Below are 18,805 nucleotides of genomic sequence, written 5' to 3'. Positions count from 1 at the left end.
GGTATATGACAATGAGGTTGAAATGACAATGGTTATTGCAAAACCCATGCATTTTTTTCTCTGTTGAAGAGGCGAATGGAACTGCCCTCACAGTGTCACCAAGACAATGGTGTGTAGATTAAGGCATCAGACAGACGCAGCTGGCAAACTGCCAAGTGACCCACGTTTGGAGTGCTTGCAATGTCTCCTCCTCAGAGATTCTGTTCTTATTCACCATCTCTTTTTAATGGGGCAGTAGCTTTAAGACACCAACCCTGTGACAACATTTGCTTGGAATGTGACTGTACACACACCTGGGTCAATCAGATCCTTTCATGGCTTGCTAGTGACCTGTGACCTGGGTGGTGTGGTTTGGTGGTGTGCAAACTTGAATTGGGTGAGTCAGATTTTCTTTCTTTATCTCTCTCCCTCCTCTTCTCTCTCTGTACCTTGATTCAAGAAACTTGGAGGCAACTTTCCAAGCAGCTATGGGCAGCATTGCTGAAAGGTAGTTTGGGGGCCTGCATGAGGATGATGACAAACTGAAGACCCTCTGCAAGCTGAAGTTGTGGAAGGAGGGGCCGCTGTGGGTAAGTGGGGAAAGCCGGGAGGGACAGGGAACATCCATCCACACAGAGAGGCCACAAAGCCAGAAAAGGACAGAGCCCGCACAAACCCTACCTTCTTCTGTGTTCTGCTTGCCCTGGGCTCCTGGGCATATATTCCTTTAAAATTTTTTTCTCATGAAGCAACCCAGGTGCCCCTTCCCCCACCACCCTTTTTTTCCTTCTTGTTCCTAAAAGAGACTAAATTGGAACAGCAGATAGCAGGATAAACAGTCTCTGACCATGGAGGATATAAACTTAAAAAGAAAAAAAGACAAAACTACCCCAAACAAACAAACAAACAAACAGACAGACAGGAGGACTATACAGACACCTGGACTATACAGTCCAGGGAGTATACTGGCAAACAGGCATTCTGCCCGCAGGTCCCCAGGCTGCTGCTCAGGACAACCCTGTGAGGTACTCGGTCTTTACCTGGATGATCTTGATCTTCAGGCCCAAGCTTGCTTGATGTCCAGCATGTTTTCTAAAGGTGGTGAAACATATTGTTTACTTCAGAAAAATTTTCCTTCCAGTTAAAAAGTTTTGGTGCTTTAATAAGGTAAGGTTCATGCAGTTATTTGCTACGCTTAAGTTTTTGTAATGCATGTATTTATTTATGCATGCCTTGCCTTGTTCCAGCAAAGATTAAGGAAGACTTACAAGAATACACAAAATCCAATCAGATAGCACAAGTTGACAGGAAGGAGAAAGAAAAGCAGGGCGTGAGCACAAAAATGATCCGGGAGACTCAGACCTCTGCAAAGCTTGCTTCTGTGGAACACTTCACTCCTGGGTATGTCACAGGACACTGACTAGTGTTACTCATTATTTAATCGTTCTTTTTTTTAAAGATTTTATTTATTTATTTTTAGAGAGGGAAGGGATAGAGAGATAGAGAGAGAGAGAAACATTAATGTGCGGTTGCTGGGGGTCATGGCCTGCAACCCAGGCATGTACCCTGACTGGGAATCGAACCTGGGACACTTTGGTTCCCAGCCCGTGCCCAATCCACTGAGCTATGCCAGCCAGGACATTTAATCGTTCTTAAAACAGAAGAAAGGTCAGGGCTTATCTTTTGGGTGTAAAAAATCAAATTGAAACTGCAAGAAAAAATACTGGCTTAAATCAGAGAAAATATAATAAATGTATACAAACATGCATTTAATAAGCTGAATATTTCTGTTCCTTTATTTGGTAAAAATAATTCCCTTATTGCAGTAGAATAGTTGTTACATTATCACAAAATATTTTATATTAATCAGCATTATATGACATTACATAGCCATTGAAAATTCTTTGCAATATCCTTTTTACAATTCAATATTAACATATTAGGTGAAGAACAAAGATGTTTTAAGTTGAGTTAAATTCTCTACAAAAATGTAATTCATGTGTCCCATAAAACAGCAAGAACTTTTCTAGGAGCCCTGGTTTGGAGAGGCTTCCAGGGTTTTAATGAGCCTGTTTCTATTCATACTGGCCCTGCAGGAAGGAAAATTTCTTCTGATACACTTTCCAACTACAAAGTTACTGCTTCGAGGGTAAGCGTTTGGGCTTCAGAGTCAGGCAACATAGTACATAGATTTGATGCATGGTAGCCAAGTGATAGCTTAGGCAAATTATTTTAAACTCTCTCCTGAGTTTACTAACTACAAATAAAGTTAATAGGGTTGTGTGGAAGATTAAATAAGATATTGCACAGTAAGCTAAGTAGCTGACACCTACTGAACTTGATAAATGATGCCTGTTATAGTAGAAACTGATTACTTAGGACATTTCACTTTGATGTGATACAGGTTTCTCTTTTCTCAGCGTCTTGATAAAAAATTCTGGTCTCATTTTCTCAATAACAAATTTTTATTTAATTGTATTATTGTAAATGCATTAGAATGTTCTTTTATGGTCCTGACATGGAAACTAGCTTCATTGATTTATATAATCATCTTACTGTTTTCCAAAATGTATAAGCAGTGATTTTTTTTTTCTCCCACTGATGGATTCCTATGGGAAATTGTGCTTTGTATCCATCTTGATTTATTTTTTTACTTTTTTTCCTTTTCATTCAGCCCCAGATAAATGCAGTTAATCATAACAACAGATGTATAAAGTCATCTGACTAGCTCCATCATGTGTCTAGAATGAGTTTTACAATTTTAAAAGTTGACTTCACTTCATTGCCACTATGACCTCGAATAAGAATAAATACCTGGTAATATATTACTGAGTACTCTGAAAACTAGATGTAAGTCAAGATAATTTGAAAAACTTTCATTTTAAAAAAGTGAGGATTTTGGTGGGGAGTGAATTTGGTAAAAAATCTAGGATAACCATAATTTGGCATTCAAGCTAGGCCTTTCGGGGAATGCAGGAGGGGTGCAGTTAGTTATTTCACTGGGATAATGGCATAAACTAGGACTCTCCCAGGAAAACCAGAACTTATCATCACCTTAGCCAAAACTGACCATGTACCTCCCTAGAATGGGAATGGAACGAGGTTTGCTTAAAAGGGTTCTCCCTGAATTATAGCCTCTAGCAAATGATCACACACTCTATTCTATGTTCAGACTGAATTAGGGAGTGGCGCTTGGAGAATCTAAGCTGAACGTCTGCCCTTGTACTATCAGACTTAGTTCTAACCCCTATTCCTGAAGAAAAACACCACGATGGACACAGAGACCAACAAGGCAACGTGCACATGATCCAGAGCTGTGGCTCCCAGTGTTTGGGTGTTTATGGCATCTTTGAGAATTTAATGAAAGCTCTCAACTCTCCCCAAAGAGAAGGGCACACACAAACAGCCCCCACCACACGGTGTGCAATCCAGGGGCCACAGTGTGTCTGTCGGATCTCCCCCTGGGACCCAGGTCGGGATCCCTAACCTAGGAACACATAGCACAGGAGGAGGGCAAAGGAACCAACACTTGTCGATCACTCTTACATACACTTCTTTCAGAGTCACAGCCACCTACTTTAAAGATAGGGAACTGAACTTCAGAAATTAAGATCTCACAGCTAGTGAAGTGGAAAAGGAAAACTTCAAATTCAGGATTATGTGTCAACAAATCCCATAATCTCAGTACTCCTTAGACACAAAAATTAATATATATTTGTATGTCAATCTGGAAAGGAATTTTATTATGAAATCATGGAAAACAAATACAGGCATAGATCTTCATCAAAGTCCTACTTGCTAGAGTTGGTGACACCTCTTGAAACTGGAAAGAGATTACTAGGACAAATAACAGTAAGCATTTTTTAAAAATCTCAACTGATAAATGGTGTCAAGGTAGTTTTAGAGAAATCCACGATTAATAGGTTGTTGATGAATTACCAGTTGACTTTTGGTGTCTCATTGTATCCCTGGGTTAACCTGAAGGAAAACAACATTGTGGCCTGTATCACTTGGAGCCCACGCCAGTCCAACTACTGACCAGGCTGACCCTGCACTGGATGGTGGCTTGGGCAATGTGCTATTTTCAACCTATGTAGCGTTTCTTGTGCTGGTAAACACAAATTCCCCTCTTGGCAATCTCTGATCCTCACTTCCTAAAACGCTCGATCATATTCTGAAGATAGTGTGCCCCCTGAGACATGGAGTCGTATTTGCCTGTGAATTTGGCGAATCACATCCGTATGTACCCAGAAATGCCTAGTACACAGTGAGTGCTCGACAGATGTCTCGCTGTTTTCCGTACAGTCTGTACTGCAGACCACTACCAGATGAGTTTTGTAACCGGAAGGATAGCTCCAAAGATGGCAGTTGCTCACACACAACTATCATTGCTTCTCTAACAAATACATTATTTTTGTATTTTTCCTATAATTATTTATTGTTTTAAAACTTATCTTCTCTCTCTCATTCTAAAATCAAGCTCAGTGGAGGCAGAGGCCCATGTGCTCACAGTTGCCATGCTGACCTATATAGTAGGCATTCAATTCTATCTATTGCCTAACTGTGTGGATGATTATTACAGGAATGTAGTCAACATGATTTTCTTCCAATTTTTCAAGGATAGACATAATTCGCATACCGTAAGACTCACCCTTTATATTTACAAAGTTGCGCAAGCATCCCCATTGCCTCTTTCACTGCCCCGACATGAAAACGCATACCCCTCCCCACCTCCCAGCCCTTGGCAATGGCTAATTCACTCTGTCTCTATAGATTTTCTCCACTCTCTTCTTTCATGTAAGTGGAATCACAGAATATGCAGTCCTTGTGACTAGCTTCCTTCACTTAATGTTTTCAAGGTTCATCCACATTATAGCATGTCAGTAGTGTCTTCTTTTTTAATGGCTGAATAATATTCCAGTGTATGGATCCAATGCTTTTTGTTTATCCATTCTAGATGCTTTTCCCCCCATTGCTGGAGAGAAAGGGTGGTGGGGAGAGAGAAACATCAGTTGGTTGCTTTCCTGTAGGAGCCTTGACCTGGTATCAAATCTGCAACTTCAGTATGTGCCCTGACCAGAATCCAACCCGGGACCTTTTGAGCATCTACCAGATGATGCTCCAACCAACTGACCCACACTGGCCAGGGCAACAAGATGATTTTAAACACCCATTCTAACTTTAGGATCCTATATTCCAGTGAATTGCTACCACCACATTTCTTAAAGTAAATCAGTAAATCATTATGCTTCATAGTGTTTCCGTGCCCTGGAGTTTTGAAAGCTTATCACAGACCCCAGGAGCACAATCTTGTTGTGACTCACCCAGATTACTTCCGGAACCCTTAGGGTTTCCCCCTAACCCAATCTTCTTCCTAGTGGCCACCTGATTTCTTGAAACTCCTGTCTCTGGAATAATGTTCCGACCTTTACAGTTCTGATTGTCCTGCTAACTGCTCTCAGCAGATGCGGGTTGCCTGAGGTCGGACAGGGCGTTCTACCCATCTCTGTCTCCACTGTCCCTCTGCTCACCGCACGTGCACCTTCATCAAACGTTCCCCCAGGCCACGCCAAAACCTTCCTTTGTTTTTCAAGGGCATTCAGGTAAAAGGAGGCGTGGGGGGAAATGGTATTTTTGACTTTCCTCACAATCCGGACTTCGGAAAGAAAAAGGATTTCCTTTGGGCTGCTGCCACGACTCTGATCTTTTATGATGATAAAAAATTTCCTTCTAAAAAAAGTTATGGGAAAATCATATCACTTCAGCTTGGAAGCTACACCAAGTCTAACTTTCGAGTTAAAAGAAAAAAAAAAAGTGAGAGGTTGACCTCTCTTTCCCAGTTTTCTTCCTGACAGCTCAGGTCTGGCACGCCGGGTTGGCGGCGCCGCTCGGAGCCTGGCGTGGAGGACTACAGGATCCAGAGGTCTTTGGAAACTCCAGCAGCTACAAGCTTGTTGGCTGCTGCAGTTTCCCTAAGGAGTGACGCTCTGAAAACAACCCCTGATTGGTCAGGCCTGAACTGAATTCTCCATTTATGGACAGATTGCCCTGCCCGAGCCGAGGCTCTGCCGGAGGAGTGCGGAGTAAGTGGCCGAAGAAAGAGGAGCGAGGCAGGGAAGCTGGGCAGAAGCGCTGAGAGCAGCGGACTCACCTAGGCGGACGGCGAGCTCCCGGTCCGAGTGGACCCCGGCGCCCGGCTGCACGCGCTCCCGCTGCTAAGGAGCCTCCGCGTCGCCCTCACCTAGCGCAGCCGATCCCGCCTGGATGGAGTCCCTCCAGGGTTCCCATTGGCTCCTGTGAGTGCTTGGGTGTCGAGAGCCTGTTTCTGGTGAAGGGAACCAACTTTTGAAGTTCGCCCAGGCGACTGCGTTCCAGCAGCCCCAGCTCCCCGGCAGCCGGACCCGGCGGAGGCGCGACCGCGCCGCGAGTCACCATGGTGAGTTGGCCGCGCAGCGCCCCAGGACGCCTGACCCCGGGCTGGGGCAGGAAGCCTCGGCGCTGGGCACCCACCTTGGGCGCGCTGCCCAGGCCAGGAGTGGAGAAGGTGGACGGAGTAGGCACGTCGCGATCTCTTATTTCTTACTGTTTTCCTTAACTAGGGACTGGGAGAGAGGGAGCGAGGGGCCAAGGAAAACTTTCCTTCAAGTCGCTTTCGGCGTCGCGAAACTTTTTGTGGCCGGGTTGCGATGGCTGCCAGCTGTCGGAAGCTCGAGTGTGGGGAGATGTGTGTGCAGGGGCACGGCCCTTGGAGCGAGTCCCTTTCTTTCTCCTGGCAAGACGGGGCAGCCGCCTGTGCCCATCTGGTCCCACCGGCCGGGGCGCGAATCGCCCGCACGCTGGCGCGAGAGCCGGCCGGCAGCGCCCCCTCAGTCCCCGCACGCCCCTCCTGCCCGCGGGCACCGGAGCGGACTGTCTGCCTCTCCCACTCTGCGCGGCCGCCGCCCGGCTCGCGCCCGCAACTGTCCCTCGGCCCTCCTCACGCTGGCCGGGACCGCGCGGGCAGCACAAAGGCCGGCGGGCGCGCCAGGTAGGGCGACCACCTGGCGGAGGGCAGGCGCCCGAGAGTGAAAGTGACCGAGGGCAGCCCGGAGCGTCGCTGGCCTGGACTGGGAGCGGCGCGGGCCGGGAGGGTCTTTGCGCCCACAAGGCGAAGTAAACACCCCCCACCCCCACTCTCACCCCTTCCCCAGGGCGAGGTGACTGGCCCTTTTCGGGTGTACCGTGCGCGGTTCGCACGGGAGGAAGTCGAGGTTTTTGTTCCTTTTCCGTTGGCACTTTGGGAATACCTGGAAGTGGCTGGCTTTTTCTCGGACTCCTGTTTTGACTTTTCCTCCTTCGCCCCAACGCCCCCCCCTGCCCCCCCCGTCCCCCCCCCCCCCGTCCTCCCCCCGCCCCCAACAACCTGACCCTGTCGCTCGGGCGTTGGTGTACTTTACTTTCCGAAGCACAAAAGCAAGGACTCTATTTGGAAGCGACTGGCAGTCCATCAAAAGAAAAAAGATAAAGTTCTACTGCAAAACTTCGTTTCCGCGCTTGGTTCTTTTCAAACAATCTTGCTTAGGCGGATGAACTAACTGGTCCTCTTCTGGTTTATTCGGTTTTTTAATGTCTGCGAAAGTAGAGCTAAGTAAAAATGATAACCAGAACAGCATGCGTGCAAAAATCGATCCCGCGTGACCAGCCTGAGGGACAAGTAGCTGAGGCCCATCGGAACCTACATGCAAAACTCAAAAGCAGCACTTGACCTAGTGCTGAGTTTGTTCAAAGGAATTACATCACCTTTGCCCCTGCCTAAGAGGACACTTGATCTCTAAATAAATTTCCTCTTTCAGTTTTAGGGTTTAAGAATCGGTCTGTCCTGAATTATTCTTGGAACACCTATAAAGAACCATTTACTTACACTTGAGCGTGTTGTCTGGGCGGGGCTACCTAATGGGGCCACTGCCTAATTGGCCACTTAAACTTAAGCAATGTGATAGTCCTAGTACTTTAGGATTGCTGTAATTATTTTCCATGGTTCAATATTTCTAAATCAATGCGTTTTGTCAAGAGGTTAAAGAATCTTTCTGGATTTCAGTACTTGAGCAAGTAGTACCTTGAGAAAATTAACTTGCCCTTAGTTCACTTATTTTTCACAATGGGCGGACTCAAAGCTAGTCTAGAGCACTTGGTTTCCTGACTCGGGGAACTTGGTGCTCCGTTCGGCCCCACTGCTGTTGAAGTAGAGGGTCGGTCCAATGGATGTAGAGGAGAATGAGAAGGGAGACTGTGGTCTCCAGAGCTGTGTGGCACATGTGTGGGAGGACAGAGTGTGGCTTACCTACCGATGGCTGCCCTGCTGGCAGCGCAGGTGGCTGTGCTGTGGGCGGCCCGGAGACTATCGGTGCATCAGACAAGGCTGCTGAGGCCACTGAGGACTCCGTGACAGAAAAGTTGAAACAGCTGGCTGCCCTGAAATAGGAGATGTGCCATCACTTGATCTACTGGATCTAGAGTAATTTGGCAAAAATTAACAAATAATTTCTTCACTGGCCTGAAAAATTAAATGTGTGTTGGGTAGGTGAAGTTGCCTTACAACAGAGCATTAGCCTTTTAGTTAAAAATATTTATTTATTTTTAGAGAAAGGAGAAGGGAGGGAGAAAGAGAGGGTGAGAAATATTAGTTGGTTGCCTCTCTTACAAGGGCCCACCATGGGGTCTGAACCTGCAACCCAGACATGTGCCCTGATGGGGAATGGAACCCATGACCTTTTGCTTTGCAGGATGATGCCCCACCCAACTGAGCCACACTGGTCAGGTTGAGCATTAGCCTCTTAAATAGGCAGAAACCTCAGTTATGATGTTTTCTGTTTATATAAGACCTCTTTAAGCCAAATGAGGCCTCACATCTGTCTGGGTCTGCCCAGCTGCATCCTTCAGCTGCTTAGAAGCGGAAGAGAAGGGGCATTGCTTTCTGTGGGTGTGGCTGATGGTTAGCTTGGAGAATAGAATTGATCAGACCCTTGGCTGGACTGTGAGGAGAGCACCTGTACTGCGGAGTGCTCGTGCTCGCGCTCGTGCTCTCTCGCTCTCGCTCTCTCTCTCTCTCTCTCTCTCTCTCTCTCTCCCTCTCTGTTCATGGTCTTTTAGGAAGTCTGGCAGCTCTCCATTAGGAAGGCTCTCCACAGGTACCCAAGGCCCAGCCAAGACTCATTCAGTTGTGACTCAGAAGGAAGATTTCCATTTTCTGACTTATGAATACAATGTACAGTTTATATTTACCTGATATCTTCCTTCTGAAAACTCACTTTGGGACACTTTTCTCCATCTTTGGAGAAGGAAGAACACTAGTAGGCAATAGAAATTTTTTAGAGACTTGAAGAACTGAAAAAAAATCCCTGATGTCTTTATAATTTTGTGTATGTTAGGAGGGTATGACAATCTGTTTTGACTTCAGTTAAAGTCAAGGTTTAAATTTTTAAGGTTTCCTTCATAGACTCTGGCTTTCTCATCGTCCACAAAGGACACTCTCCTTTTGCAGTAGTTTGTACTGCTGACAGACTGGAACCCAAGTTATACCTCTGCTGCGTACTTTGGACTCAGAAATTATGATTCATAGGTCTTCTGCGGCTTAGATAGACTGAAATATTTAAGTAAATATGAATTGGCCATCACCTCAGAATATATTCAAGATACATTCCCTTGTCTCTACTTGCATATTTCTTGTGGGTAATCTGAAGATATTACATGTAAAAATACACAAAAATAGACTTACGGACTTAGAAATCTGATGGATGGCTGACTACAAGGTAGATAAGTTCCTTTGGGCATGACATGCATTTAGAAAGGCTGGAATCCATTTCAAATATGTTTTCTGGGAAGGTAACCTAGTCCACTCCCACTGATTAGTTTATCAGACTGCTAAGTAGTTTCCTGGCCAAAACAACACAATAAGACAAAACAAAACCAGAAAGGAACAGGATAAAATGCAGAAAAGTTTTGATGGAGGCAGAGGGGTGAGGGAAAGATCTGGAGTCCGGGACATGTTCTAGGGGCAACTGTGGGTAGGCCAGCCTGGTGGGGACTGTTTGGCCAGCCCCGGGCAGGGATGGAAGCCCAGCGGGGCAGTGAATGGAGAAGGATGGAAAAGTGGAGCAAGCGTACATTTGCAGAGGCTGAAAACCATCCCCTCCACTGTTTTGCCTGGGATTTCAGCTCTGTCGGTGGTTGCAAACTCAAATGTCCAGGGAGGTCGGGATAGGTTTTGATGGAGTGAGGTTGGCCTCTGGGGAGTAAATACGGAACGTATGCCCCATCTAAAGAGGCACCGTTACTTGACCCTCGGCCATGGTTACATCGACTGTATAACCAAGTTGTCTTTTTTTCAAGAGAAGCTGAAAATCCAGATTTTTATACCAGACTGGCCAATTTTTAAAAGTGTTCTTCCGATCATCATGGAGAGGCCAAACACCTCCAGGGCAGCTGTTGCAGCCATTCTATTGTAAAGCTCCGAGTGGTGGCTTGCGAACACTGCACTTCCTTCCTTTCTCTCACCAGCAGGAATGTCTAAACTTGAGCCCCATAGCCAGCAACGCTGTTAGATTTTTATTGATAAATCCACATCTTCCCACTGGGTTTCCCTTAATAGAGCCAATTAGTGCCAAGGCCCATGGAATCTCTGAGCTATTAAACAGGGGAAATTAGTATCCAGCTGCTACTATTTGGAGCTATCTAAACACCAGTGAGATAGTTTTCTGACTGGTGGCTATAAACTGAACTTCTCTTTCTTAACCCGTCAACTCCCTCCTCCAGTGAAAATACACCCTGCCCACCAATATTATATATGGCACCTCTTTTTTTGGTCCTTTCCCAGCTGAATCTCATGAATCCAAGGTCTATTTCAAGGGTTATTCTTGGGGCTACATAATGAACAGTTTGGTAAATATGACTTGGAATGTAACCTCTTGCTCCTGTATGTAATGTTAATGCCATGAGCTCATGTGAGATTCAATGAAAGAGAACGTGTAGTACTTTGCATTTCCTGATGAGGAAAGGATTGAGTCTTATTACTTGGTAGGAACTTACGAAGGCTTTTTTCATCAGCTTCAAAAAGTAGAAATGTTCTGAAACCTCTATATAAGTACAAAGTGTTACAAGCTACAAAATAGGATATAGAAAGTATGTACCGTCGTGGATTTCCAAGTCTGAGTCATCTACTATTTTGTTTTGACAAAGATGCGGCAACTGACGTTCTTATTAATATGTGATTAAAATAAGTTTCTCCTTGGTGAGTTTTTAACTTCTTTTTTTACCTTGCTGAGACTAAATATTTACAGAGCAAATAAGGGGTTAAAGGTTAAATGCCAAAGGTATTAAAAATAAACATCTCCAAAAAAAATCTCAGCCTTATAAGCACATTCTGTAATAATGGTAAACAAATTATGTTTTGAATTTCAACCTCAGAATTTATTTTGGCAGAGATGAAAGGTTTTGGGGCATCCTAGCAAAATATTTTGTTTTTTTACATATCTTTATGACAGCCACACTTGAGAGAAATGGAACTCTGAGAGTCTTCCCTAAAATAGTGACATTGGCCGTGGCCAGCTGTGGAACTTACACTGTACATCTGTCAGCCCTGCCTTCCAAGCTGCCACTGTGGGAACAACGTCATTAACATTGTTTGAAGTGCTTTAGAATGGTCATTTTTTTAAAACTTTTTAAAAAAATTTCCTTTATGACCTAAAATGTTTGTATTCAACCTGATCACTCATCTTACTCATGAGAATTAGCACCCAGCTCCTCTGAGCTGTTCTAGAACTTACATTCTGCCTCAACGGAGGAAAAATGGGCCCTACAAAAGATGTGCAGTATCTCGTAGAACAGGCTGCAGAGGCCAAAGAGGAGGTAGCTCCTTCCAGGAGTCAGTATAAGAACTACTCTGCAGGGGGCCATGCTCTCTTACATGTTCTGAGTTCTGATGCGTTTGTTAAAGATTCAGTCACAGGACTTCAGAATCCTGTGCTACACTGTAGGGAGCCCAGAAGGGAGCTTAAGAATTCTGTCCTAAATCCTTTTGCCTGACTTCACAGAGATCTAGAGGGGTTAGATGACTTCCAGTCTCAGAGCAGAGCTAGGTTTTGCTGAGCTGGTGCCAGAATCCAGATTTTCTGATCACAGTCTAATCAGGCTTTCCTACCAAACCTTGATGGTGGATTAGAGTCTATTTCCTTAGAGTCTAGACACGACCAGGTGATTTTCTTTATAGGACCATCCAAAAAAGCCTGCGTGGAGCTAGAAGGTTGGTACTTATTTTTGATTCATTATTATCTTAACTAGAAAGATTACAGAAGTAAATTTAGAATTATTCACCCATAAAATACTACCCTAATGGTATTATTTCCACGTCTTTGGGTTTTCTTCTAGTCTATCCAAACACACATCATTTTATGTATTGTAATTATGGGGCAAATACACGATTTGTGCTCTGTATTTTCCCACTTATTTTATAAATCCTTTTCCTTGTTAAGCATACTTACCATATTTTGGTGGCAGTGTAATAATCCCTCGTCGCCTGATTGCCCAATCTGGGTCAGAACAACAGAGACCTCTCCTGTTTCGTACAGCGTCATTGTCTGATGCTCAGCATCCTGTCACTCCTTAGACGTGCAGTCTGTCTTGGTTACAGAGTCTGGGGCAGGACAGGTAGGCGCGGGGTGTGCTACACACTCCCAGGTCCTGGCCCAAAGGTGGGAACTGGTGGTGTGGCCCCTAGATTATGGTGTTGGCATGCGAATGTGTGACACCAGTGGGTGCTCAGGCCTCTGGCTCCAACTTGACAAATATGAGTGATCTTGTCAGAGAATGCAAATAATTGGAGATGCAGAGCTTTGATCCCTGAAGTGGAGAAGACATAGATGTTGCCAAGGAGGTTAGCCTACATGCTTGATATGTAGGCATTCTTGCCAAACGTGGTGGCGGCTGCCGGGAAATCCAAGGTGAATTTAGTACTGCCTCTGCTGATGATGAGCTAACAGGCTAGTGGGGAAATGGTAACAGGGGGCTTTCATACAAGTGATTTTATTTCATTCTTGTACCAAGGATGGTTTTTGTTGCCATTTTTATAGGTTTTAAAAAAAAGCATGGCGAGGAGGAGTTGCTCAGGGCCATACAGCTTGTATCTCATGAACCATGTCAGCTAACTTTATGCTTGTTTTTGAAAGCACTTGATTATTTCTAAGTTTGGAATTCCTGAGCCCAAGTATCTGTATTAACACTTAATCATTTCATGTACTCCTGAGGGAAGGCAAGGTTAATTTTTTTAAAAATCATTTATTTTAGCTAATTTTACTCTATAATACCAGGGTGGGATAATTTAGACCTAAGAACATTGTCTATTATGACAAGTAACGGTCCGGGTTGTAATTTCTTTGTTCTGGGGCTTTGCAGATGACAGTTTTGGGACCAGATGATACCACACTGGGAGGAAGCATGAGTAAAAGTCATGCTAGGAAGCTCCCTGATTTCAATTAGGTTTAAAAGAAAGAAAACAAGGGAAATGAAATAACCAGAAGAAACTCAGCCCTTTAGTTCATGTATACATGACAGAAGACAAAGGAAAAAACTAAATATATCATTATTCTCTTAGTCATTTACTTTTTCAATTTATTTTTAAAAATTTGTTAGTCTTTTAGTAATTTAATTGGCATGACTGGCATTTGATATTGAAGGCAATTTTGCATAATATCACTGGTAACAGGAAAGCATAGAACCAAGCTTTACCACAGATCACCACGTTTTGTATGGTTTCACTGGTGGCCCTAAAGCTAATTTTCAACAACAACAAAAATATAAAGTTGTTTTTTTTTTGTGCATTCCCAGTTAGAGGCAGACTTTTGTGATAGGAGATTTTGGATTTGAATGTAGTGGTGTCTGTTCGGTTTTTCAGGGTGTAGAGGGAGCTTCCTCCAAGACTTGGTAATGTGCTCTTGCAGAAACATGGGTGCAAAGTGATGGCGGTTGGTCTTCCTCCATCAGAGTGACAGAGATTCCTAATATTTACAATAGGTGTCCTGGGGTCCTCTGAAAGCAAGCTATTGACCTGTTCCTTAGCAGTGTTTGTAATAGCAAAAACAAATGAAAAGGAATAATCTAAAGGTCCATTAGTAAAGAAATGCATAAAGGCATGACAATGAGAATAGAATACCAATATGAATAGATGTCACAAAGGTAGTATGGAGAAACAAGTTGTAGAAAGATACATGTAATGTAAAACCATTTAAGAAAAAATTTAGGGGTGGGGGCCGGGAGACTGGGTAAAAATGATGCATGGGTTAAGAAGTACAGATAGGTAGTTACAAAATAGTCATGGGGATGTCAGGCACAGCATAAGGAGTACAGTCAACAATAGTGTAATAACTATGCATGGTGCCAGGTGAGTACTGGAAATATCGGGGGAACACTGTAAAGTATGGGACAGTCTAATCACTATGCTGCACACCCGAAACTAATACAAAATCATATTGCATGTAAATTGTAATTAAAAAAATTTTTAAATAAAAAAACTATAAAAAAGAATTTAAAACATGTAACAAGATTGTATATATTGTTTGGGAATATATAGTTGTGTATATATATATTTATGTGTATGTTCTTTTCAAATATAAATCAATGGACTGGAAGGGTACCTACCCAGTTCAAGCTGCTGAAGGGGAGAGGAGGAAAAGAAAAGGACCAGTCAGTGGACTAACTTTAATGTTATCAGTAATGTTTTATTTGCTTTACATGTTAAAAAAACTGAAGCACGTATGATAAAATAATATCATTAATTCTGGGCTGATAGACATTTATGTTGTTCTTCGCAGTTTTAATGTCTTTTTCTAATTAAGAAGAAAAAATGCATAGACATACAATTCTTCTTATAATTTTAGGTGGTTTATAAACTTCCCAAGCCCATGCAATATTCTTCCGAAAGTTGTAGCAATCATTGTCGGGAGATGAATATTAGGGAGTGTGTTCAGTTTTGGATCTATGTCATGTTGTTTTATTGAGAGTTGAATACAATGGACCCAATGGCTGTGTCCCATGGAGTGCTATGTAAAGTGTCATTAGTGATTGCACCCCAGGAGGTTCACTGCATCTTTGTGTCTCTTAGTCACCTGTTCTTACCCTATTGTGTATTAGCTTTTGGTATAACAAACCATCCAAACTTGGTGCTTAAATAACAAACATCTATTACTTCTTATGAGTTTATGCATCAGCTGGACAGTTCTGGGCTGGACTGGCTCATCAGATCCCTGAGGTCAGCTGGTAGCTTGGCCAGGGTTGGGGAGATGACCTCACTCACATGTCTGGTAGTTGGCACAATTTCATCTGGGGCAGTAGAGATGACTTGGCCATGTATCTCTTTTCACAACAGGCTAGTCCTGGCTTGTTTACGTAGTAGTGGTTACAGGGTTCCCAAGCACAGCAAAAGAGAAAGCAGTCCCAGTGAATAAACATGTTTTAAACCTCTGCTGGCATCATGCTTGCTGTTGTCCTGTTGGCCAAAGCAAATCACATGGGAGAGGACTGCCAAAGGGGCTCAGATACAGTTCTCCACCCTCAACCTTCTCTTCCAGCTTGCCTCAGTGGGGTGAATACATTGAAGCAGGACTAGATTGAGTGGCAGCACCTGTTTTCCCTGGCTGCCCCTCTGAGCCCCTGTGTGTGACGGAAGCCTCCATGGCTCCTGATGTGTCCACTGCTATTTTCCCAAAGCGTGAGGAATTGGAACTGTGGGGTTTTTTTTCCAGAGGGGAGACTCAGTATGATTTTTAAATGGCTATTTTTGTTGGGGGAAAAAGTAAAAGCAGAAGCTAATAATAACAAGAAAAGTCACTCCTATCTGTTAATGGAAGTTTTGTGAAAATAACAAGCATTTTACAATTAAGTCCAGACTGAGAGAACAGTGAATCATGGCCAAACAAGACTGGGCTAGATGGCCTGTTGGACATCAGGGTGGAACAATACCATTGCAACAGGTGGGGACGGTACTGCCTGTTGCCTAACTCTGCCTTTTCAGCCAGCACAGAGCTGTGCATGTGGAGGAAGGCATTTCTCTCATACACAAAAATACTTTTTTTGTCTTGGTTGAAAGTCATGCCTTTTGGGCTGTAAGATGCTTCCCAAAATAATACTCTGTCAATTCCATATTTTGGGAGCCACACACTGTGCTATCTGTGGGCTCCTCAACAAGATGTAAATTGAGTTGGATTAATTTAGCTTTGTGCTTAGGTCTCGAAAACTCCATTAACCTATGGATCTTTCACTTTGACTTTCTACTTCTCACTTCTTTTTAAAAAAAGATTTTATTTATTCAGTTTTAGAGAGAGAGGAAGGGAGGGAGAGAGGTAGAGAAATATCGATTGATTTTCTCCCCCATGAGCCCCCAACCAGAGACTTGGCCCACAACCCAGGCATGTGCCCTGCTTGGAAATCAAACCAGCGACCTTTCGGTTCATGGAGAGATGTCCAATCCACAGAGCCACACCAGTTAGAGTGACTCCTCACTTTTTAAGTAAAAAAAAATTAAAACTAGACAAATGGGTGAAAACTCATCCTCTAACTTTGAGAAATGAAAACTTATGGCCAACCTTGTTTCCCTATTTTGTTATGTAGCATATCACATTGATTGATTCGTGAGTGTTGAACCAACCTTGCATCCATGGAATAAATCCCACTTGATCCTTTCAATGTATTATTGAATTTGGTTTGCTAATGTTTTGTTGAGCATTTTTGTGTATATGTTCATCAGGGGTTTTGACCTGTGATTTTCTTGTAGTGTCCTTGCCTGGTTTTGGCATGAGGGTAATGCTGGCCTTGTAAAATGAGTTCAGAAGTATTTCCTCCTCTTCTATTTTTTGGAACGGTTTGAGAAGGATTGGCATTAATTCTTCTTTAAATACTTGGTAGAATTTACCAGTGGAACCATCTGGTCCTGGCCTTTCTTTATTGGGAGGTTTTTGATTAGTGATTCAATTTCCTTACTAGTATTTGACCTGTTCAGATTTCCTGTTTCGTCATGATTCAGTCTTGGTGGTTGTATATTTGCAGAAATTATCCTTTTCTTCTAGGTTGTCTAATTTGTTCAGTTTTGTTTTCCTCTCTTCTCGACTTCCCTTGGTTTATTTTGAAGCAAATCCTAGATATCATATCATTTCATCCTATGTATATGTTACATTGGCTTTGAAATAAAGCAAAGCTCAGCTCTTGGCACTAACTATTCTTTGGGCAGGAAAAAGGGGTGTGTCTCAGAGAATCAAAGCAAGTAACTTCCCTTTGACTTTTAACAGTAAAGGCTTTGTTTCACAGAATAATGTAGACTTCTTAATAAGGTGTACTTCTTAAAGCTTGGTCTAGTCTCATTCACAGGAGTTTCTGGCAGTGATATCTTGACATCTCTTGTCTTGGGGTGCAGGACAGCAGTGGTTGTCCCCACCCTACAGTCCCAGCCAGCTCTGCTCAGGCAGTCTTTAGGGATGATTGGTAGAACCAGTTTGTGGTTTTTAATCTCTTCATTCCTTCTTATACCTATGTGTATCATGGTGATGGCTATGCACATAATACTTGTTTCTTTCAGTGGTCAGATACCTTGAACATAGAATGCCAAGATGGGAAATACTCTGGAGACTACTTTAAGGTTTCTATGAAATTTCAAGCTGAAGTTTGCATCTGCATTCACATGTGCATATTTTCCTGGGAAGAAGATTCATAAACCCCTGATGTGGTCCATGGCCTTCCTGTGACTCTTGAGGGTCCCAAGAATTTAAGTAGCCTAACTAAGCTCACCTGGAAAGTTCATAGAAGAGTTGGCACAGTCCAGGGATCTTGGTCTTCAGCCTGCTTTTATTTTTTTAAATACATTTTATGATTATGCTATTACAGTTGTCCCATTTTTTGTCTACCTTTTCTCTCCCTCTGCCCTGCACCATCCCTCTCTCCAGCATCCCTCCCCCTTAGTTCATGTCCATGGATTGTACATATAAGATCTTTGGCTTCTTCGTTTTCCATACTATTCTTAACCTCCCCCTGTCTATTTTGTACCTAACATTTATGCTTCTTATTCCCTGTACCCTCCCCATTCTCCCCCCTCTCTGCTGATAACCCTCCATGTGATCTTCATTTCTGTGAATCTGTTCCTGTCCTAGTTGTTTGCTTAGTTCATTTTTTTTTTAGGCTTGGTCATTAATAGTTGTCAGTTTATTGGCATTTTAGTGTTCATAGTTTTGATCACCTTCTTTTTCTTAGATAAGTCCCTTTAACATTTCATGTAATAAGGGCTTGGTGATGATGATGAACTCCTTTAACTTGATCTTATCTGGGAAGCACTTTATCTGCCCTCCCATTCTAGCTTTGCTGGAGAGAGTAATCTTGTATGTAGATCCTTGTCTTTTCATGACTTCAAATACTTCTTTCCAGCCCCTCCTTGCCTGCAAGGTTTTTGGGGTTTTGTTTTGTTTTTTTTTGTTTTGTTTTTTTTTTGAAAAATCAGCTGATAGTCTTTATGGGAATGCCTTTGTAGGTAACTGTCTCCTTTTCTCTTGCTACTTTTAAGATTCTCCCCTTATCTTTCATCTTGGGTAATTTAGTTATGATGTGCCTTGGTGTGTTCTTCCTTGGGTCCAACTTCTTTAGGACTTTCTGAGCTTCTTGGACTTCCTGGAAGTCTATTTCCCTTGGCAGATTGGGGAAGTTCTCCATTATTTTTTTTTCAATAAGTTTTCAACTTCTTGCTATTCCTTTTCTACTTCTGGCACCCCTTTGATTCGGATGTTGGAATGTTTCAAGTTGTCCCAGAGGTTCCTAAGCC

At 43.2% G+C, this 18,805-nt stretch overlaps 1 protein-coding gene across 1 annotated transcript in view; it reads left to right on the top strand.

Moving 5' to 3' along the window:
- The first annotated feature begins 6,021 nt into the window (after positions 1-6,021).
- MYO1E (myosin IE) overlaps positions 6,022-18,805 on the top strand; it is a 200,797-nt gene continuing 188,013 nt past the window's right edge. Inside the window, 1 exon segment of the mRNA XM_028505868.2 lies at positions 6,022-6,415. Within this exon segment, the coding sequence (XP_028361669.1) occupies positions 6,413-6,415 (3 nt within the window). The 5' untranslated portion in view covers positions 6,022-6,412.

Source organism: Phyllostomus discolor, chromosome 1 (genome assembly GCF_004126475.2).
Source record: "Phyllostomus discolor isolate MPI-MPIP mPhyDis1 chromosome 1, mPhyDis1.pri.v3, whole genome shotgun sequence".
Classification (NCBI taxonomy): domain Eukaryota; kingdom Metazoa; phylum Chordata; class Mammalia; order Chiroptera; family Phyllostomidae; genus Phyllostomus; species Phyllostomus discolor.
The sequence above is the reverse complement of the archived record's forward strand: the minus strand, read 5'-3'. Positions and strand labels throughout refer to the sequence as shown.